This window comes from Lytechinus variegatus, chromosome 5 (genome assembly GCF_018143015.1).
Source record: "Lytechinus variegatus isolate NC3 chromosome 5, Lvar_3.0, whole genome shotgun sequence".
Lineage (NCBI taxonomy): Eukaryota > Metazoa > Echinodermata > Echinoidea > Temnopleuroida > Toxopneustidae > Lytechinus > Lytechinus variegatus.
In genome coordinates, this window is record NC_054744.1 from 47,043,530 (window position 1) to 47,068,073 (window position 24,544).

A 24,544-nucleotide genomic window follows, 5' to 3' on the forward strand; every position below is an offset into this window, starting at 1 on the left:
AGACTTCCTACCATCTTTTTCTCTGAAATTACATTACATCATTATAATTTGTTTCGAATTATATACAAACTTATTCACATTTCATACAAGTAACGAGAAGTTGACGACTGAGAAATGAGATACATTTCATCATGAAAGTATCGATAACATTGAACGTATACATGAAACTACTGGCATGAAGGATAATTCACAAATTTCATAGAAAAGTGCATGTATAGAACAGTTTGATGACGAACAGATGAAATAACGATAAAGGATTGAAATTGATGATGATACAATAATATGATGATGGTGGTGATGATGATGATGATGATGACAATATAGTGATGATGATAATAATAATCCTAATAATAATAGTAATAATGATGATGATAATAATGATGATAATAATAATAACAATAATAATGATAACAATAATAACAATAATAAATAGAAATGAGACACGAGAAAAGCATCAGATTAGAAAAAAAAGTATATCATGCTACTGTAGCTTGTTCTTTTTCTTGTTTTACATTGATCGATGTTGAAAAGTTGTTGAATTCAAAATTATTCTTTTAGAATCGTCATCACGTCATCATTGACGTTTTGATGACAATTATGAAGATGAATGAATCGACAGAAATCTTATTCATAAATGGCTCCATTCCTATACTATTTGTACTCTCCATTTGATTATCTAGAAAGCAATAAGAGTGTCCATGAAAAACCGAGGCCTATCTCAACACCAAACAAGGTAACTGAAATAGAATACTTTGTTTCATCTTTCATTTTCTGTGGGTTTCTCATTTAACTGGGCGTTGTGGCCTATGCCTGCAACTACATGGGGAAGTTACGAGCTGATGAAGAGTTTCGAGGTTCGAGTCCTGATCACGTCTGTGACGTTAAAGGTCAGTTCCAGACCACAAATCACGAGCTGATTGATACACGTCTGAAAAAAACTCAAGTGCACCCTCGCTGCCTCGCACACACACATCCACTCATGAGTGCATGAAATACGATCACGGTGTATCGTTTCCAACGATTTTTTTTTTAAATCAATGCATCTAATTTATATTGCATGTTACCCGCTAAGAGGCAATTACTGTCCCCCTTTAAAAGAAGATGTGCATGGTTTAACATTAACCATAATAACAAAGAATAGCTATATATGCCTGCGTAGTGAAATGTTATTTGCTTTGAAATAACATTTTGTTGTTGTTTAAAGGCAAGAAAGTGAATTAATCAAGGCAAAGAACGTAATGCGTGAAACATTAAAAAGTACAAAAATCCAAGTGATAATAGATCATACAAATTTGCAAAAAACATTAGTTATATGGTAGAAATATTAACAAAAATAACAATTAATAAATATTGTACTGTGATTAGCCTATGTATGTTTCAGAATGATGTGAGCGATAAACACGCGCGCCTTGTTACTTTGAAAAAAGCTTTTGTAATAATGAAAATACTTCGAAATATATACAGTAATCTTATACTCTTATCTTCAGGCAAGAAAGAAATGTTTTTTTAAGATATAAAGGAAAGGCCTTTTATCTGTTAAGAATATTTGTTATGTATAACCTGTACACCAACATGGGCTTTTCAAACACATAAAAGAAATTCAGCGTGATTCAGAAAGGAGAGGGGGGCTTTCGCCCCCACTGTTTCTGACGATATTTTCCAGGTGTGCCATCGCCTTTTTGCGTAGCGTTACAATACTGGAGCTCTGTTGGTCTTCCCCTAATGATCCACCCAGATCACTCCCGCTACAACTCTCACCGCTTGCACTTTCCTGGCTGTTCAGGCGCTCCTGACTACCAGAACGGCCGAGAGGCGATGTCAGACGAGTGGGACTGAGCAACGGAAATGCAGACGCAGCAGTCGCCGATTGGTTGGCGGCTGCAGCGACAGCGGCCACCGCTGCTTGCTGGCGCTGCTGCTGCTGGTGTTGCTGATGGGCTGCTAAGAAGGGTAATGCGGCACTAAGATGGGTCAGTCCCGGGGGAAGAGATCCACCGGCAGCCGCCATCGCTGCAGCGGCAGCGACACTAGCAGACAGCGATGGATGAAGAATACCAGGCAAGGAGAGGGCTGGTAATTGTCGAGCGGTAGATAAAGGGTTAAGCCATGGATCCAGAGGTAAAGAGCTTGCCATTGAAGATGGTACACACCGACTGATGCTTGGTAGGGAAGAGTCTTTCAATTTGAGAGTACTAGCTTCCATCTTTTCCTGACGACGCCATTTCGCTCGTCTGTTCTGAAACCAAACCTGTAGAAGACAAGAGAAACACAAACACAAACTAATTAAAACAAATAAACTCCATCTTAACAATAATAACAACAGAAACAAGATGAAAAACATGAAATCAAGATACGCGGCTTCAACTATGAAATTTAATTATTGGCATGGTATCACAGCAACCCAATGCATGCCCGCAATATTTCCAGCCTGCCATAAAAAAGATCGATGAACAAAGTGAAGTATGTCCCCCCTAAATGAAGCAGTGTATGATTGTTTGATCAAAGTAATATAGCTTGCATGCATGTTTGTCTTCGTGAAGACATTTGGAAAAAAAATCTACCATTTCCCTGATGGTGTTGATGATGCTAGCGATTGTAATGGTGGCGAAGATGATGAAATGGATGATGATGATGGGGAGGAGGAGAAAGAGGATGGCGATGATTGTGGTGGAAGTGATGATCGATGATCACGATGATGATGGAAATTATTTTGATGGTGATGTTGATTGTTGCGATGATGATGATGACGGTAATTGTGATGGTGGTGGTGGTGAAAATTATGATGACGATGATGATGATGATGATGACAACGAGGATGACGACATGTAAGACGATGAGAAGAAAAGGAGATTGAATGAGGTGAGTGAGAATGGCTGAAGACGAGCAGAATAAATCTGAGAAATTATAAAAGTTAATGTCATTTTTATCTTTCAAACACCCTTCTTTATGACGGGAGAATAGTCCTCATCGTAACTGTGCATTAATCTATCCCCGAATAATGAATTGTAATTATATTCAGGATCCATTATGCGCAGATAAAATCTTAAATTTAAGTTATGACTACACTTTCCTTTTCATTGTAGCAGAAATTACACGCAGGAGTGACGACGAAGTTTCCACTTACTGTAGTCATGGTAGTGGCATATGTTGTTGTATGAGGTAGGGGATTATCATGACATCGTAACATTGACAATAACATCAGTATCCCACTTTACGCGGGTTCATGGGATTAATTAGATATTTAGAAACATAATGAGCTTTGATATTATATTATCTCCGATGAAAAATTGGCAATTTCTAAACTTGACACCTATATGAAGAAAGAATGTATAAGAAGATGATTAGGAATTGGTAGACCATTACAGGTAATGATTGGAAGAGTGTTTCATAAAATATAGAGCTTAGACACACGTCTAAAGTGATGCCATTAATTGCTCCCATTTCTCATTAAATTATGAAAGCAATCAAGCTTTGTCATTATCTGACGGCGTAACATCCCCCACTTACTCTCCGGCTTTCTCCCAGAGTTGAGCTAACTCTATAACAAGTATAATGCTATTTGAACAATTTCAATCTAGTTAATGTTCTTCATTCCTACCCCCGCCCCTCTTTTCTCTCTCGCCCCCCCCCCCCATCCTCGATTGCTATCATTCTGTCCTATTTCATCGCCGTCACCCTACATATCCCACTTCCCTGTTACACATCACAGATAAAGCGAGAAAAGTTTCGAGTAAATAGGTTCATCGTTGCTTCTACATTAAGAGTTCTGGATAATCGAGGCCTGTATGCCCCATTAATGCTTAATTTGAAATTCGATGGTTTTAATGAATATGATAAACCCTTCAAAACACAGGAACCATAATTATAGCGCGCCTACCAAGCGGCAAGAAAAATTAATTCAGCTAACCCACTTTGATGTGGAAGATGATCACCGTACCGTGACGTCCATGTTCTTCTATGGAAATTAGTTTGTTTAATATCATGGCGACAATAGTGGACCCATCCTGATCTTGTGATTCGGACTCTCGTCTTTCAAAAAGAGGGTCGTGGGTTCGAATCCGAGTCATGGTGGTGTGTTATTCTTCAGCTCAAAATATCTCACGAATGTACTGCACTCGACCAAGGTGAGGTGAATGGGGGTTGGTATTGGCTCAATTCCTTGAATGCTCTGAGCACCGTAGTGTGAGCTATAGGTAAGACGATAATAGATTGCGCTTTGTTCCCTTTGGCCAAACATTTCAATCCAGCTATCACTATTAAACATGTTTAACACGACGACGTTTCTCCTTCCTATTAACTTTTTTTTTTTTGGGGGGGGGGGGTTGGGTGGGGGTGGAATCAGCCAATGTGCCTGTATATGGGAATTTTGATACGCGTACTAATAAACTGTATTGAATTTGATTCTAAGTTTAACGGTTTGGTGCGATTTGCTCTATATTGCTTGAAGAAGTGCACATTTTACCATCTTTATTCTTAACGAACAGTTTCGGTGTAAACTACATGCACTTTAGAGCAAATATTTGAATGAATTTACTTGAAATGCGGTCTGACTCATTTTAAAGAAATCTCAAAAGAAAATTTAGTTTAGAATTTCGATCTTCAGCATGATCAGGGCCTGGTCAGTGGTCACTGTTATATTCATGGGTAACGGTACTTCAGGAGCGAATCCAGTATTTTCACTGGTGGGGGGGGGGGGTCATCAGTCATCAAACTTTTTCCTGATTGGCTGTTCGGAGAGCTAACAGTTAAGAAACTCGAGCTGAAATGTTTTGATATTCTCTGTATTTAGTCCTGAAAAACAACATTTTAAGGGTTTTTTATAATCATAAAACATTAACGAGGCTGCGAAGCACGAGTTGAAATTGTTTATATCATTATTATGAAAAGAGCCCATTTTGGAATGAAAATTATGAGAAATTAAGAAAAGGTTACTTATATAACGCGAGCTCAGTGATTTTTTAAGACCTGAAAACTGTAAAGTTTAGGCATTTGTTTTCTTCAATCATGAACATGATGTATAATTATATCATTTAACAAAATGTATTGACGGCGTATGTACCAGCCGGGGGGGGGGGGGTGTAGAGGTCTAGTGATTCCCATTTCTATAATTTTTGTCTGTGAGTTTTGGGGGAAATCACTGAAAAATTAATTTAAAGGAAAAGAAAGCAGACTCCGTAATCAGAGAGAGAGAGAGAGGGAGGGGGTAGATAGACACGATGAGCGAGGGGGGGGGTTATAGGTTCATGGGTGAGAGCTATATTGAAACATTCAAGCAGTAAACGAAGATTGAACTCATTAATTTGCCCTCGTCGATAATTATCCTACATCCTCAAGAATCAATAATGGTTGCTTTTAAATGTTGCAAAGGGTTGTTCGTGATAACAACACGTTGAATTTACAGTTCGTTAGATTCCAATGTAATTCACAAGGCTTTGGTGTACTTTTACGCCACGTCCTTCGGTCCAGAAATAATACATATCCTTTTAGCAACGTACAATCGATAAGGTTAAGTCATGTAGAAGAATCAATGAGAAAACCATGGGCGGGGAAATCTACTTATTAACCCTTCAATAAATACAATAAATAACTTAAGACTGACTTTCCTTCTTTAATTATCATTATACCGCAAAAAGGCCACTGTACTTACTGATATTAGGTGAAATGTTTAGTCAAATTTAAGATTGGCATAATATTAAACCAATATATAAATAATGTAAATATATATGATAGTTTGCATTATTTAATCATTTGTGATCATTGTTGTTTTTGGTAGTGTGAAAAGCATTGTTCTTTCAAGTATAACTTATTGAAATATCATTCAATTTGATATAGGTCATATAATTATTTTTGAGGGTTATAAATTCCGGTCTAATATGATTTCGCCATACTTTTTGTAATAAACAAATAAATAAAATAATTGGGAACTCATTTTTATGTAGGGGGTGACGTGTCTACCGAACCTTATGTATTTTCATATTATATCCAACAGTGTTGGATATTGTTAGATTTCTTTCAAGGTGGGTCAAACTAATCCCAGAACGGATAATCTATCTCGTACTCGATATAACCTCGTTACATCAGTAAAGGTCTTCCAAATTTAGAAGATGAAAAAAAAATAGATTAAATTTAATTCAGGATTGAGCTCTATTTTCATCAGCGAGAATAGAAATAGAACATATTATTTGAGACTGATGATCAAGTGGGTATGATGAGGAGATAAATTGAAACATTTACAATTTTGAATATATTTCAATATTACAGACAGGCTTGGCAATAAATTTGAAAAAAAGTAAAGTAAAACAGAAAAACAATTTTCATCACTAAAAACGCTTTGATGCTTTTGAGATATTTTCATACCAAATCATTGATTATCAAGATAACCAAGAGAACTATTTCAGCTCAATTAACTGAAAAGTATATGATCAATTCCAATAGATGAATGTGTGAATGCGAAAATAAAGACAAAATGATGAATGGATAGATAATAGATAATGAATTAATGAATAGATGGATGGATGTATGAGTGAATGAATGAAAATATATATCAAGATAAGATAAAATAATATTTAATTAAATCAGATCGACCACTATAGCTGGTCGGGAGTATAAAAACATGACATTCTTCTTCTTCTTCTTTTTGAGGGGGAATATGGTTCGCTTGTGCCCTCAGAGTATTTGCCACATTTACACTTTGCCCTGAGATCCGCTATGAACTAGAAATGTTAATATAATTGCTAATAGTCATTCTGACTAAAATTGGGGTCTTTTTTTACTAGAATTGTGTTGGTGTATATTGGATCCCGTAAACATGTCGAAGCTTATAGTCTACTGAATTACGGGTACTTCCTCTCATTTTGTTTATATATCTTTTATCCCCCGGTTACATATAAGAAAACATTGCCTCTAAATTTTGACTTGTTACCCTTCAAAGCTGCGATAGTCTTCATTATTAACTAGCAAATGTCAGAATAATGGATAGCTCACAATTTGTAGGCCATATTTTTTTCGCTGCTTCTCAGGCCGAGCCAAGGACCTATGCCTACAGACGACCGTGAAAATCATCCAAATAATTGATTCTCCGTCTCGGATTCACAGGTCTTAATGATGAATTCAGTTGTCACTATCTCCATGTCAACATAAAGGGTGAATAATGACGACATATCACCCATATACACCCTATCATATTTGTCTTCTTTAAGAGAGTATATATACATTCCTAAGTGAGAGGTGTGTCGTATAATAATTCTTCCGATATTTAGATGCAGTATTTTTTCACTGTTTGGCGGGATTGAATAGCGGGTACCTCGGGTGAACGGTGTTTCTTTATTTCTCCCCTGAGGAAATATGGTCACGGCAAAGAAATAAAATTTGCTTCAGCTTTTCCTCATCTTCTCTTTCTCCATAACTTTATTCTCTCTATCTTTTGCCTTACTTTGAGGCCAATTAAGCTATTTGTGCTGTCATTAGTACATTTATTTTGTCATATCGGATGATGATTATTAATTACCTTGCACCCGAACAGGCATGCGATCGAGCTCGGCTGCTCCCAGCGGAGCACCAGCTGCTCTTAGCGCCACATCCTGGGGGCGAGGTCCGCATTATTGTGAGGTTTCTTCATTAAAATGAAAGAGCGATGTGAATAAAGATCTAGTCGGAGACAAACTTTAAATGTCACTTTTTAATGAGGTATTAGACAGATGGTGATGACTTGATCATCCTAATTTTTAAACAAAGCTTATCCTTGGATACTGTATTAACAGACGACACAAGACAGGAAATCACAAATTTGACGAATTTTTCAAAGTAAGAGTCAGATCATTAATTGTGAATACATAGAATTGATGTATAGTAAATTTTGAATATATAAATACCGAAAAATATCAAAATTTGGCCTGAAAACAAGTATAAGTTCTATTTCCATAATATTTAATTTCTAAAAAATTGTGTTCCCATTTCATTTAAACATTCAGGATATTTTTATCTTATAGCTTTAATTCGGACCAGAGGCCGTTTAAGAGTAGAATCAGATCAATGAAACTCTTCGTGAATGTAATGTCATCCTATTAACTCATCAGGAAATAATAGACAATTCTTCAGCACGCCCCTACCACCTCCATCTCATCACGCATGCTCAGATCGTCGTCTTGAATACATAATTTACATACTGTGATAGACATAAATTGTTTTGTATATTCGTTATATCATTGATTTGTATATTATACATGAAAATGGATGAAATGTCACTCTGAAGCAAATGAATGTTAAATTGAATTGAATTGAAGTAACATTATTTTAATATTAATGATGTATTTTTGAAACAAAACCCTACACATTCCTACATACCCGCCCAGTATTCTGACGCCGGTCACTTTTTTCTTCGTTAGATCAAATTTCATTTATTTTGAGTTCTTTTTCTTATTCCCATCTCATATATATATATATATATATATATATATATATATGTATATTTTTAGTTCTTTGTAATACGTCTTTGTATTTTGGGCACCTCTAGAAAGTGCCACTCGGGGAGTGTATAACTTGTTTTTCAATAGGGATGGGCCAGTTGTACATATTAATCTGTTTTTTAACGTACATAAATTTGCTCAATATCCCAAGATTGCATTCCGCTTTATCTTTCCCTCCCTTCCTCTTTGCCTTTTTTCCACTCTCTCTCTTTCTCTCTGTTTGATATCATTTGCCATGATATACTAAAATGAATATAAAAAAACACTTCTTAAATCTGACGCACTATGCGTCTTTAGAAAATGAAAAATAAACTATTCATTTTTTTCTACACTTGACAAGACTATTCATCAAATCACAATAGACAGCAAAAAATATCGATTCCACATGTTCAGGATGGAATCAACTTTTTTACATTATTATTCGGAGAAAATTATTATTTCATAATGAAATACAAATCAAATACATGTAGTTGGTGAGTGACGTCATCGGTTTCATCGTTTGCATACCGACCAGAGCCCCGTTGCATAAAAGCTATGTTTACTTTGCCATCCAATGGTAGCTACCATGGTAACGCCGATCAACAGCCAATCAAAATCAAGGATTTAATGTATAAGTTACAATTGTATGGAAAGTTAAATGGTAAGTCTTATGCAACAGGGCCCAGTGCATAATGTAATTTGTGAAATCAAGCTCTCCTGTTTGTTTTATCTTACAACGGATTTTGATGAAATTTAATTTCTTTTGGAGGGCATTTTCTTTTAAAGCTCATGTCCACCCCAGAAAATGTTGATTTGAATAAATAGAGAAATAAAAACTAATGTAACACTGAAAATGTCATCAAATTCGGATGTAAAACAAGAAAGTTATGATATTTTAAAATTTTGGTTATTTTTCATAAAAAAGAATAAACCTAATTTTATATAATAAAATACAAAAGAACAAGTGGAGATGTGACATCACCAGCCCACCTAATGAATATTCATGACGACTGTTTTCACATAATATTGCTTAACTTTAAAATTCAATAACTTTGTTATTTGTTATCCGATTTTGATGAAATTTTCGGCATTTTGCTCAGTGAATTGTACTCTATTTATTAAACTATAAAGACTTTCAGCCCGGACCATCCCTTTAAGTAATAGAGAAGCCAGTGAATTGTACTCTATTTATTAAACTATAAAGACTTTCAGCCCGGACCATCCCTTTAAGTAATAGAGAAGCCATATTAAAGGTTCTGATTAGTGTTCGTTTCATCATCTTCCTATCGTTTAAGGCCCTTATATTGGGGGGGGGGGGGGTGGGAGGTGGAACAACATTTTTATCTTTTTTATCATTGTTATCTTTTTTCTCTCTGATCATGTCATATATTTTGTTAATATTTCATTTTGTAATTGCTGAAACGCATTAGTATATTAATTTCTAGTATTTTTGAAGTTTGATGTATAAGTTGTATAATTATATTGTAATGGATTTATTGTATAGTTTATAATTATGTTTCAAATAGTTTGTACAAATTGTTTATAGAATCTGATTATGTATGTTGATTTGAGAGAATATAATAAAACATCCTTAAAAAAAAAATATTGGGTGACATTCTCTGATACACTGGAAGAATAATGGCGTGCCTGAGTCGCCCACCGCTTGACGATGTTCCGCGTGATGTATTACGGTAGCAGGATTTAGTTTGTTGAGAATAATTAACAAACTTAAAAACATTCAACTTTGAGAGATAGTTCAGTAATCGTGAACATAATATAAATACGCTTTAAAAATGGCCGCATTGTGATCTATCCGAAGATAACAATTATTTTTACACTAGTTAATGGCGATAATTATAGAAATCTAACTTAATGTATATGAACAAAAATATCGTCGACGTTATTTTAACGATAGAAGAAAATAAGGAATAACCAACTTGCAATAACACTAATATCCACTTTCCAGGAAAAAAAGAAACTTTGAAATAAACAAATCATTCTTAAACCTGTTAAGAAAATCAACAACCGGTAGTTAAATCTTTAGTAAGCTGGATTATAAACATAATGGGGGAAAGGGGGTGCAGTAATTCGATTTGATAGTAAAAAGGAGTTTCTTCAAGCTCGACCTCGTCGCAGCTTTTAACATTATGCACCATCACCTACCAGATGAAATGGTTCCTAGACTATCTCTGTCTAGAAAATTAACACGCTCCACACTTTTCTTCTAGATTTAAAGAAATCGACATTACTAACTTTATTTGGTTAAATCGATAAAAAAAAACAGCGTGTTATCCTTTTCTGTGGAATATGACGAACTATCTTTTTTTTTAAATCGACGGTTCTTAAATTCCATTTTAAGCTTTGGTAATATGAAATCATCTATAGTCACAAAAGTTTAGTATGATTTTTTTTTTTTTCTCAACCGTCGATCCTTTGTCGATGTTTCTCAACCGTCGATCCTTATGACTGGATATTGATTTATATAGCGCCCTCTATCATTTTTTTTCTTAAAATTACCTTTCAGAGCACTTATCTTCCAGACTATAATGTTGGTGGATATCAGAAAGCTACAGACAAGATTATACCCTGAAATTTCCTGTACGAATATCACAGTGCATACATGGCAAGCTAAAAAAAAAAGATAGCGTTCCATAAGCATTACAATCATGATTATCTAAAGTTTAAATGTTGAAATACAATTGTACCGGATTTCGCAGCGTACAACGGTTAAAACAAATGAAAGGGAATTGCACTTTTGTAACATTGGAAAGTTGGATGACAATCGAGTATAATTCGCATTTTTTACTTATTATCAAAGCTTAAAATGGATTTGTATATTACTTAATTAAAAAATATAGTAAACTCACCCCCCCCCCCTGTTTTGGGTTTTATTCATTTATTTATTTATTTTTGTGGGGGAGCATTTAGGTTTTTGTTACTGTGATTAGTGATTTTTTTTTCAGAATTCACGATGTCGCAATATATCTGTCAATGAGAAGTTTAATGTTCATCAACCCTATGATGCTGTTACTTACTTGAACTCTGACCTCTGGCAGATTGACCTTAAGTGCCAGTTCCTCCCTGCTGTAAACATCCGGGTAATGAGATTTCTCAAACGCCCTCTCCAGTTCATGAAGTTGGTAGGTGGTGAAAGTGGTTCGATTGCGACGATGCTTCTTCTTAGGTTCACCGTTTTCATCAGCCTCCATCTCGTCCATGTCATCTTCCATCATCGATAGCGATGATTGATTCGGTGATCGAGATCGCTTTCCCGAATGTCGAGGGCTGACGACGTTGCCATCGCTGTTGCAACCCGATGTTGAACTGCAACCAAGGGCTTGTTTTCTTCCGGGCAGATAGGTTAGTGGAGACATGGATCTGCGGGACGATAAGTCCTCGACGTCCGAATCGTGAACCCCAACTGGTGTACATTTTGAAATATCAGCGTGATCGTTGACTGTTTCATCCATCGATGCATTTCTCTTGGACATTGAATCGTTTTCTGTATCATGTTGAAGGTCTAGGTGCTCAGGTTCATCACCGTCTTTAAGATTGTTGCTTGATCCTTCATCAGCATGAAAAGGGATCCCTTGAATTAAAAGAAAAAAAAAAGAATCACACATCACTTAGTTTTTATTTCCTCAGGTAATAAAAGAAAATTCTATCGGAAAAGCGAGACAGGTTGAGGGGAAAATGAATTACATCAAAATAGGCAAAATCATAAAATGATGGGGGACGAAAGAGGATAGTTAGTAAATACATCATAGTAGACAAGCATTGGATTGGATGCAAGTTCTTCTATCAACTTCTTTTCTCTAATTATATCCATGTACACAGTGGGGGCAAAAGGCACTTGGCCCTTCCTTCCCCAAAATCCCAAACCTCTTTTTTCCAAAGCAAATTTTGAATTTCACTAAGTGTGCAATAGATCCTTCAGTTTCCAATCAAAACGAAATACAAAGGATACACTGGATTCGTAATCAGTTTGGTCGCTTCGCTCTTTTGCTTGGCTTGTATATTCTTGATATTTTAAAATATTTTGAAGTGGCCCCTTGAAAACAATTTTCTACAATTGCCACGAAATGACCATTCTCAAAACTTAAGACATTTATCTTTACTTCCAGTTTAACAAAAACTGAATACTGTCCGATTCATTGAAAGTGTTAAAGTGAATGAAAATAAAATGTGCGTTTTCCTTCCTGTGTATTTCTTTATCAATGTATATAACAGAATTATGGGTGAAAGTATAGAGCAGTCGTTATTGGTCATAAACCAGAGCAGTGTCGCAATGGACTATTCCAATAAAACGCGCTTGGAATGACATTACTGCAATCAGCCGATTATGGCCCTCAATGTAACAATATTTTGATATGTTTATTCAAACACCAGCCTGAATTATACCCTGCGGTCAGATTTTGATTTATAGACTAGTTACAGTAAATGCGCTTTCCCATAATTCGATAAAATTTGCCAAATCACCTCTGAGGCGATTAAACGTGCGCGGGAAGCCTTTTATAACTGCAATTTTGGCGGGAAGGGAAAATATGAGTCGTCTGCCGATCAGTGCATGACTTTAGTCGCATCGTCCTATCTATTTTCATTTCCCTTTTTCTCTTCCTCTCTTCTTATTCTCCTTCCCTTTCTCCCCGTGTCTCCTTTTTTCCAAATCGTATATTGAGCACCGGGCTCATTAATTTAATGTAGACGGATGGGGGCTGGTATCATAGCTAGTGGGGTAGCAGGCTACGCGGATGCGACAGGGATAGCGGTTCGTGAATGACTCGCTCAATTTGGCCCATTCAACAACAAATCGGTGTTTGGAGACTCGTTATCAGGCAAGCACGGCATTGGACGAAAAAAGATATGGAACAAAATTGAATTAGAAAAAAATCAAGAGTAGACATCGTATACCGTCTTAATAACCTTCCGATGGAAAGAGTATCGTGGAGGATAATTGAAGGAAATGTTTTGATGGCGCAAGAATCATTCAACCGTGAAATCAATTTGATGAAAGTAAGGAAAAAGTAAAGCAAATCATCAAGCTATGGTCAGATATTTGGAGGAGATCATTTCGTTATTATACTCCTTTCCTTTTATCACACATTAAATTCCCAAATGTAAAATCATTGATGATGATGGCACCCAAAATCGCAGCATTTTCTATTCCTTTAATAGGCCATGATGAAACTCCACTTGTATGGGTCATTTGCCACAAATTAAATAGTTCTCCAATTAGATTTTTTTTCTTTCCGTCTAGGTTTTCATTCTTTCGTAGACTGAGTGCAGTGTGACTTTGACCTCATCTGGTTGCAAAATAAAAGCAATTGAAGCATTTAAATCCTTGATTGAAGATATCGCCAGTGTTCACGGCTTTACAGTAATGTAATTATTTCATCAGAAACTATACGAAATAATTAAATATCTTTACCATCATCTGATCATTGGCATGCAGTTTGTGTTACATACTTGCACATCTTGCAGGGAATTTAATGCAATTGCTGCTGTATTTTAGCCATATTCACCCCAACATTTTTTTAAACGAGAATAGGACAGACGAAACAAAAGTACAGCTGGACGGGGCACAAAAACTCTATTATGAATGTTATAATCGAGTGGGGTGTTTTTATGATGATAAATAATAGGATATAAGTGACACAACAACACAACATTGGGCGGACATCCTGTGTGAACTGTGCATTCCATTCCACTGGAGCGTTGTGGCCCAGTGAATTAGTCTTCGGACTTTGAAACAGACATGGTCAACAGAGGGTCGTGGGTTCGAATCCAGCCATGGCGTAATTTCCTTCAGCAAGAAATTCGTCCACGTTGTGCTGCACTCGACCCAGATGAGGTAAGTGGGTACCTGGCAGGAATTTATTTCTTTAAAATGCCACCGCGCTGTAAAAGGCTGCGGGGCTAAAGCCAGGGTAATAATATCCAATGAAGCGCATAGGGACGCATTTGGCAGTGATATGCGCTATATAAGAATGTTGGTATTATTATTATTATTATTCTACAAGCATGTTTATCAAAGCATGTCTATCAAATATTGCGAGTTCATTTCTTACACAGCAAAAACTGTGGTGTTAACCGGTGTACATAGAGGACCACACCATTCATTTTACACCGGTGTTAAATAATTGGTGGTGTTATTTTTACATCTATAGGTGTTATTACAACACCTTTGGTTGTTACATTTACACTCTGGTGTTATGTTCAATCTTTAGGGTGTAATTTTAACACCTCATGGTGTGGTCCTCTAATAACACCAATTGGTGTCAGTTTTAACACCACAGTTTTACAGTGTACCTTTTCGTAGATTAATATGAATGAAATAAATGAAACGTAAATAAGTTGTATACAGCATATAGCCAGCTCGCTAGGAAGATAAATATATTGAATAGATTATAAAGAAATATATCAATATAAACACAGGGAGAGAAATAGATTTTAAGAATGATTACAGAATAAAGAAAAACATTGAGGCAAAAGGAGATGGGTTGCGCAGGATTAAGAGACAGAGGGGGGGGGGGGAGGAGGTGATGTATAAAATACATACTTTGGGGAGATGGGGCATTTTCCCCCAAAATAAAAGATTGAAAAGATAAATAAACGAATAAAAAGTAGTAACAGTACTTGAATTATATGTTTCATATGTATAACAATATCATAATTGCCATAAACAATTCATTATTTTCAATTTTCAATCAATTCTATCACATTTCACTACCAACTGAATTTATCTGCCCAAAATAAAATCCACGACATCCAAATAAACTAAACGAAAATGATATCATGAAATATCACTAACTGAGTGCTTTCAGTTACAGATCTTGCTTTTAAAATGGTATCTGATCTGAATTTGCTCACATGAACAGATGAACACTTGATTTTAGAATAATTGCTCCACTGATTATTCGTCCATTAATTTCGACTTCACTGAGTAGAGACGCCCGCAACAGAGCGTGTAATATAACAATATCAAATCCAGCACAGTGTATGGAACGCTAAGAGGATAATTTTCATTTTGTATCTGATTTATACACCCTGTGTTATGTGTGGGCACACGATCAAGGCTTCCAAAAAAGTTTAAATATTTACAGTTTAGAAGCTGGATCTATGTTATCGAAATTCTTAAAAGAGAATAGCATTTTTTTCATTCAATAAAAATGTTGTATTCATCTGAACTTTCTATAATAACGAATAGAAAACAAATCTGTAGACAAGGAAAATGAGTTAGGATAGTTTAATATTTTAACCCATTTTCATAGAAATTTGATCAATTATATTCATGAGTGTAGCTGTCAGCATTGAATCAAAGCTCTTATTTTCATGAATAAATTTGACTGTTTGATGCATGGGAATAATGCCTGAACAAATGTTAATTACACGTTTGACTTAAAGGCGGATGAGAGCAATTAGCCGCCATGAACAGTTGTCGAATATTGTTTATTAGCTCTTTGAACAAGATAATACACTTTCATCTCAAATCAACTGACCATGCATTAATATAACGTATGTCATCTTCCCGGCCTTTGTGTTCAAAACAAGGTAAAAGATCAATGACCCTTAATTCTGTTGCGGTTTTCTTTCTCATTCATTTTGTAATTCTTTACGTTTAATTGTTGATTAATACATGCAGAGCGGTAAATAAAATTATCAAAGTCCCCTTTTATATATTCCCTATTCCTCACTCTATTAGATAGCATCTATCTAATTAATTACAATATTTTTTCCTCTGTCTCCCCGTCTCGCGATTAATGATCAAAGAACATTAATTTCTGTGGCATTTTAAACGTCAATTAGTGGAAGTATGCAGCCAACCATATTCACAAACCATAACGGCGGTTGCAAGCCCAATTTATTGCGTTTTGCTTACAAGTGACAAACGCGTAAATGTTCCTATTTGTGGCCCCGTCGACGATTTGTTTGTTAGTTTTTCTCTCTTTTGTTTTCATACAAAAGGGTCAAACCCATCACCCCTCAGGCGGTAGGTCCAGGGTAGCGCGGTAAAAGAGAAAGCGTATGCTTAAAAATACAAGCAGGCGTTGCGAGCACTTCTGTTGCCGTGGACAGCGGTATATACCACGCTGAAAAGATCTACATTAGATGTCAAGCTCGTGAAAGAAAAAAAAGGGGGGGGGGGTCTGACCCCGAACTCTGATTACACAGCTTACTTGTGTTCGATATTGAAATACACACTTGCTATACATATTTATAAACACAATAAAAAGTCCCTTAATCACAATTCCTAGCTGTAAAGCTTGCATAATGTCACATATTCGACTCACACAGACCGAAGATATGTCATACGTATTTAAAAATATATTTTGTCGGTCTAGAGTGTGTGTGCAATTGTAGAATTCTATATGTGAAATATTCTGAATATTCAATGGCCATGATGTGCTTGCATAACACAGAGGAAGCGTATACGGTTTATGCTGAAATGAAATTTAAATTCAATTTATAAAAATAATGTTACCAAATACATAGGGAATTGTCATAGTAAATTGGATTAGAGGGAAAAGTTTACAGTAGTAATAACAATCTATACAGGACTGATGGTCACTGTCAAAAAATGTCAAACGTCAAGCTAATAATGGTATGGAATAATAACAGGTTTTATCTTAATGGCGAGTTAATTCATTGTTCAATGTTTTTTTTTACTACACACAAAGAAAGCCCATCCAACAGATAGTGATTTACATCCCATCAACAACGAACAGAAATTATTGTTTTAATATTAGGAAGAAAACCAGAGGATATTTGACGATGCTTAATCGTGTAATATCATTATTGTCGCTCCATAAATCAAGGGTTAATGAAATTCTAAATCTGAATGAGGTCGCAATTATTGCTATACGATATACACATGATATAACTGGCCTGGAATTTCATATTCAAGAACAAGATGCGAATACCGATCGTGGTTGTTGTTGTTGTTTTTGTCAAATGAAGATAATGAGGGAGAATAAAGAAAGAGAAGGGGGAAGAAGAATTAGAAGAAGAAGAAGTAGAAGAAGAATAAGTAGAAGAACAACAACAACAACAAGTTATATAGAAGTAGAAGGAGGAATAGAAAAATAAGAATAGAAGAAGAAAAGGAGACGACAAAAAAGTAGTAAATTAAGAAGAAAAGGAGAAGAAGAAAAGGAGAAGAAGAAAATGGATAAGAAGATAGAAAGGAAGATCTTTTTTTTATTATTCCATCACTTGATACGACTTGAACTTTATGTTAGATTATTAAAAAATACGCACATTCAACCTTGGAAAATAACAAGACAGTATGAATAAGCATGATATGATGAGAAGTAAATTGAGTGAAAGAGATGGGAAGTATAATGGGGGCAAAGAAACGAACGAGGGGATCGAGGAATAATGAAGAGGTGTAAGAAGAATGCTATGATAATTAGTGAGGATTAGCGAAAGGACGAGTAAAAACAGCATAGAGAAACAGAGAGGCATAGAAAGAGACATAATAAGTGAAAAGAAATAAAGGAGGGAGGAATAGACGGAATATGCGAAGAGGAATAACTAAGGGTATTGAAAATAAAAGAAATACCGAAAAAATATGAAGAAAATTAGAAGGAAAAGATTCTGGAAATGAATTAAAAGAATGACACAGAAAAAGGAAATAATAACAAAGGGATGGACTTAAAGAAATGAAGATGGGGAAAGAAACAGGTGAAGAAGAAAAAAAGAAAATATTATTTAAAAAAAGGAAAATAAAAAATGTGAAAGGAACAAGAGGGTACAAAAAAATAGAACAAAAATGTGAAAAATAATATACAAACAGGGGAAAAATATCAAAGAAAGTGATGAAGGAGAGGCGGAAAGAGAAGAGTGTGATAAAGGGAAAAGATGTAAAAGAAAGAGAGAGAGAGGGGGGGGGGTTATAAATCAGAAGAGAGGGGAGAAATAGAGAGAGAGAGAGGGAGAGAGAGAGAGAAAGAGAAAGGACGGACAATTATTATGATAAAATATAATGAAATAATACACTTGACCGTTTTTTTTTATGAATCCGAGTTTTGTAATAATGGTACACGTAATTATGAATGAACAACGACAGTTGTTTGTGACTGAGGGTTGAATTCATTCTTGATAATAATAACGAGGATAATACATTTCACGGAAGTTTGACGGGGTTTGAAAAGGTAATTGATGGGAAGCGAAAACAAAAGAAAATTAATAAATTCTACAATCATGACAATTATATGTGGGAGGGACATAACTATTTACAAAGACTACATAAACATGATAAAGAGAACAACACAGTGAAATAAAGATATGTTAATAATTTATCATTGTGCAATTACGACAAAAGCCTTTTTCAAAGTTTATCTCATGTGATGGGTTAGATTTGCAACTGAAAGTATTAGAAATACTAAAAGGGAGATGAAACATGAATAATAATTATCTAAATTATGCATTTTTAAAGATGACCAGGTAGTTCATTACAAATGTGCTATCTATTTCTTTAATCAGATTAATATCATTTTGAACAATTTTCGGAATTCGCTGGGAATGTACATATAGAAAGGAGGTGGCGAACAGGCCATTGTATTAAAGCACTTAACTGATTGATGATGGGATAATGATTCGAATAAACTGGAGGAAAATAATTTGTTTTATATATATCCATTTAAATCGTAATTTCGCATTAACGGTATATACTTTGAAGATCAATAATATAATTCGCATCTAATTGTCATTTTCCCCTTTGTTATGATATCATGCATGACTCTCCTATACGGGTGGTAGAGTCTATACAACCAAGGACTGTCGCTCCGTTTTTATCTAATTCGATTAAATTCGCTCATCAATTAATTAGCATAACGCTAACCATCCAGAACAAATTGCATGCAAAATTCAACGCGTTAATTTTCTTAAAACTGTAGGGCGTAATTTTTTTTCTTTCATCCATCATTTTGCACGATAATCCAACCATGAGATGATCTATCTGATGAGTAAAAGCTCTCGGGTTGTTTTTTGTGCAAGAAGTGGTATACGGTGTCGATTGCCCTATTATTACACAAAAGGCTTGATGAATCATACAAAATAACCTTAATATTTTCCGATAAGATTTGGAGTGACTTGTTTTAAATGATTGTTTGATTTTTTTTCCATGATTGTTAAGATCTCGTTTAATGTTTCCATAAATTATGATAATGTACAGGGGCAAATATCTTATAGGTTTGTGGAAGACAATAAAATTGTGAGTATGATTTGTTTGTTTTATCATGTTGAAAACGATATGAGGTATATAGATCTTCATTTTGACTGATGTTTTATGATGACGATGATTTATTATTTTGTTAATTTATTAATTCGGTTATCAATTGTGACAAAACAGATTCAAATTAGCAGTCAAATGCAAAAAAATACCGATTGGGAAGTGATATTTAGATGTTTTCTTTCAATTGAAATAATTTTTATTCTTATGTCAATCGAAGAAATTTCTTTAATTTGGTGTTGATGATAACATCAAAACTTTGCCTGGGCCCCCTCTCTCCTCGATAAATTGATATATCATCAGCAGCATATCATCATCATCATCACCATCATCATCATCGTCATCATCACTCATCATCTTCGTGTATTCCAATAATAATATTTAAAAATGGATCCTTGTTTGTGGTGTTAAGATAATGTTCATTTCCCAAACGTTTGTATTTGATGCAATTATAATGATGACTGCGTTGTCATTGATAATATTTGCAATAAGGAACTCTTGACATTTTTCAGGCTGATGATGAGGTGCGACACCTCGAAACACGTTCCGTTTATCAAAATATTTTGTTCTATTCTTTATTTTTGTCTTCAACATTCTGTGTTGCCCTGCCATTTGTGACAGGAAATGACTTTACTCAAAAAGAAATGAAAAGTTATTTACTTTAATTTCTTCGAGTTAGAGCCCTTGTCCGATTGGGTTCAAAAGTATTCCTTGTGCAATGAGGTAAATTGAATCTTTTGGTTTAATTTCTGTATGTCATGAAAACATATTTTAAAATTTAAAACAGATTATCTTTCTTGGTATCACCTGCTTAGAAATCATTCTCAACATGCGGGGGGGGGGTGACAACCCCTGCGCTTGGGAACTTAACACGTTGATCAAGATTATTGAAGGATCATAATCGCGTCAACCATGGCACCTACGTGTACATCTATCCAATCAAAACCCAAAGGACATTGGTGATACACAACGTCAGCTGTATGATGGTCAGTTCCATTTCTTTAACCTTTATTTGAAAGTCACATTTGACAAAAACGTAGACATTTCTGTCTTGAACATGGTACCAGTAAATGTTCGGGTCTATGGATCATGGATCCCCAAAAAAATTCAATACCAAGAAAAATGAGAAATGGAAAGTAAGCGATGGGAAGGAAAGGGTGAAATACGATACTGTTTTTTTTTAATGTTATGTCAAAATCTATCGCAAAGTTGAAATTTTGCATTAAAAAGGTCAAAAATGTTTCCCATTACTCAATATCTGCCTCCCTAAAGTGTTTACGCCATGCACTGCTTATACATTCTTTAGAATATCATCCATAATTATGTCGTACTGTCGGCAATTTGTCGGCAATGAGCAATTATCTGTCATATACACTCTAGTTGGGCAAAAAAGAGCCAAACTTTTAACCAACCCTGGGCAACATATATACTGTCCCCGCAAGTATTGGTTGAAATCTGTCCAAATGGGAGATAAAAAGTAATAAATTTGCTCAAGTGGATAATCATTGCCAAGAATATATCATTTATTAATATACATTATACCCAACATAGTTGACAGTATGTTGCACAACATGTATGCCATGCAGGTAAAACAGTTATACAAAAATACCACGTTGTTTAAACCCGTCACACTAACATTAAGTTGTTTAAGCTTTTACACAATTGTTTAAACTTTGTTTTTAATTCTATAAACTTTTTCAACATCTTTAAAAAAAAATAAACAACTTGGTTCAAACTTTAAACAATTAATGTTTGAGTGAACGGCTTCAACAACCTTCTTGAAATTTTAAACATCGTTTTAATTGTGTAAAAAGTTATATAACACTTGTCTAACGCAATATTATAATTTTGTTTTAACTTATATTTTAAATATGATGATAAAATATCTCTGTAATAAACTGTATATTTAGCCCAAGGCGTATACCCACAACGTTGCCTTAATCCATGCATAAGAGGTTATTTTATCCACACATGCATGACCCGAAAATTTGTTTTAATGCTTGAATGATATTAGAGAAAACTTGCAACAATAACAGAATATGAAGACTTATAGTGCTAAAATTTTGAGATTACTTTGACAATGGTTTCCAGTACTTCGAACAAAATAAAGTCAAAATGATCTGACTAAATATAATCTACGTTTATCATGAGTCACTGACTTTATTATTTTGCAAAGTTTATTTCGGATATAAAGATTACATAAATTTAACAAATATGCTTATCTCATAATGAATACATTGTTTTTTCATTATATATTTTGTTTGAAATGAAATTGAAACAAAAAAAATGAGAATGATGAAGTTGAATGCTTTGAAAAATATACCGCCAGTACTATGTCAGGTTCTAAACCACACGTTCAAAAGCAACTCTAACAATATCCAAACAAAGGAAAGTATGCATTACTTCAAAGATTAAGTTATAGGCCCATTCAATGTATACTGCGATCAGATATTAATCTCTAGACTCTTGTGTTACCAAGAAATATTATATTCAGGTTTTCATAGTAAATGGTCTCACGAGAATGTTAGAGGAAAAGGCTGTTTGCCATGTTTGCTAAGAAAAATAAAGATAAAATCACAAGGGGATAAACTTTGAAATGTGGACATATTTTGGTATATTTTATAAACCTTTTATCAATGAAATGAATAAAGATGCCACAATATCCGTTACATATTAGAATGTGTATTGAGGTGACCCGTTTTCTAAGCAGAAATAAGCGTGATATGAAATAAAAATCTTACCAATTTTTCCTCCACTCAAATGTTGTTGTTCCGCTTTTACGGCTAGATTTAAGGGTAGCATGTGTTCTCCACTGGGGCCAAGACGGCTAGACAATAAACCAGCAAAGGGGTTGGGCCCCGTGAACAACGGTCGAAAGAACCTATCCGATCTAGACTGCTGCATTCCAAGTATTGCATCAATGGTGTGACTCGGACGGGATACTTTAGGCGCATCTTCACCTCCGTGTCCGGTGATGCATTTCCCAGAGCGGGCGAGCACAATAGGATTTGGATGGAGGGGAAGGCTGTCGTGAACCATTCCGTGTCCCGTACTCACCGGGCAGGCTGGCGGTGACATAGCCGTGATGGGATGATGCGCTCCGTCCATTGTTATGATGTATAATCACTCTTCGAAAATCGGTGATAAACAACAGATAAAACTAATTCAAATTAATGCAAGTGATGTCAACCCCGAATGGTGGCGCTGATGGCTTGGTAACCGGTTTTACTCCACCGCTACCTATACGGTATAACGATGATCCGTCTCGTTGCTATTGGTATCTACTTTATCAGATAATTCAATCAGTAGATGGTAATTTCTTGAAATGTCAGTATACCGACCAAACAATTCGATATCAATGTTTAGTACTTGACATAACGCCGCAATTTCTATCAGATCTGTTGTTTGCTAATTCTGATCTTTTTCTTAAAACCTCGTTACATGAATCGAGTTGACATTTAATGATTACAAGAAGCTGTTGTTGTTTTATATATAAATATATAATCCCTGGGATTTGATAGCATAGACATTTTATAAGAAGCTATACCGTCGCCGAATACGGGGTGGGCGTGGCCTGTACAGCTTTGTGACAAAATTTGATTGACATTCAATTTATAACCAATTATTTCTTTAGAAGGAGTGATGGTCAATAGGACATTAAAAATTGCGTTACTGCGCAGCTTTTTCCCGCTGCCTCAACCAGTAATACCGATATCATTATTCATTATAATGAGCAAGCTGCTAGCTATATACAAGATAAGATGTGGGCGTTCATTTTCCGATGCACCCAAAATTAATTTTGATTTGAAGAACATTTTTTTTGGTAATATAGAATTAAAGCATCTTTTCCCTTTTCGAAAGTAAGTCATTTTTTTCAAAGGAGAACTTTACTCGAGTCAAATTCTTTGGTCAGATCTGATAGATGTTTCATAAAGCTGTTCGTAAGTTAAGAACGACTGGGATCCTTTCTTTAATATGGTAAATGATTAAGCGCGTAAGAAAGGTTCAACAGTAGTTCTCAAAGTCGCTCTTAACTTACTAATAGCTTTATGAAACGACCCCTTGGCCATGTGGCCTTTATCTGATTAATTTGGTTCTCCCATGGCCCGACTTGCCTATTTCACCGTTACCGTAACTGCTTAAAGGTCAAGTCCACCAAAGGAAAATGCTGACTTGAATAAGAAGAGAAACATCAAACTAACATGGTGCTGAAAATTTCATCGAAATCGGAGATAAAATAAGAGAGATATGACATTTTAAAGTTTCGCTTATTTTTCGCAAAACTGTGATATGGACAACTCGGTGACATTCAAATGAGACAATCGATGATGTCCTTCACTCACTATTTCTTTTGTTTTTTACTGTTTGAATTTCTTATAGATTTGACAATAAGGACCAACTTGACTGAACCATATGGTATTAAACAATGCTAATTCCACATGTTCAGGGAGGAACTTATCATTTTATCACTTGACATTAAGGAGATAATTAGAATATTTCATTATAAAAAAATGCAAGAGAAATAGTGAGTGGATGACGTCGTAGTCTCCTCATTTGCATACCAGCCAGGATGTGCATAAAACTGTTTTGTAAAATTAAGCGAAAATTTAAAATGTCATAACTTCTTATCAGTGTTATGCTTGATGGGGTTTTCTCTTTTTATTGAAATCAACTTTTTGTCAGGGTGAACTTCCCCTTTAACAATAATATTTATCTTGTCTATGCAAGAATAACCACACCGTTGCTCTTCTGATAATACTGATGTACTCTTTAAAAATGACTTTTATAAGATCTAGCGATTCCAGCCATTTCTATGTCAAATCGGCCCTGATTTGTCGGTCTATCCGGCTTAGGATATTGAAGATGT

General features: G+C 35.1%; 1 protein-coding gene across 1 annotated transcript; it reads right to left on the reverse strand.

The window, feature by feature from the left end:
* Positions 1–366: 366 nt before the first annotated feature.
* LOC121416314 (homeobox protein orthopedia B-like) lies at positions 367–23,201 on the reverse strand. Its single transcript, XM_041609867.1, has 3 exons — positions 22,419–23,201; positions 11,480–12,033; positions 367–2,248 (listed from the first exon to the last, which is right to left on the reverse strand). Exons 1-3 carry the CDS (start codon positions 22,783–22,785, stop codon positions 1,601–1,603), a joined length of 1,569 nt encoding a protein of 522 aa, XP_041465801.1. The 5' UTR covers positions 22,786–23,201; the 3' UTR covers positions 367–1,600.
* Positions 23,202–24,544: the final 1,343 nt, after the last annotated feature.

What these genes read in the sequence shown, in the direction of transcription:
- LOC121416314 (XM_041609867.1), bottom strand. Translation starts at nt 22,785, where the DNA reads ATGGACGGAGCGCATCATCCCATCACGGCTATGTCACCGCCAGCCTGC. An exon ending in TTTGAGTGGAGGAAAAATTG is followed by an intron (nt 12,034 to 22,418) that starts GTAAGATTTTTA and finishes TTTTAATTCAAG; the next exon opens with GGATCCCTTTTCATGCTGAT. An exon ending in TGCCAGAGGTCAGAGTTCAA is followed by an intron (nt 2,249 to 11,479) that starts GTAAGTAACAGC and finishes TGTCTTCTACAG; the next exon opens with GTTTGGTTTCAGAACAGACG.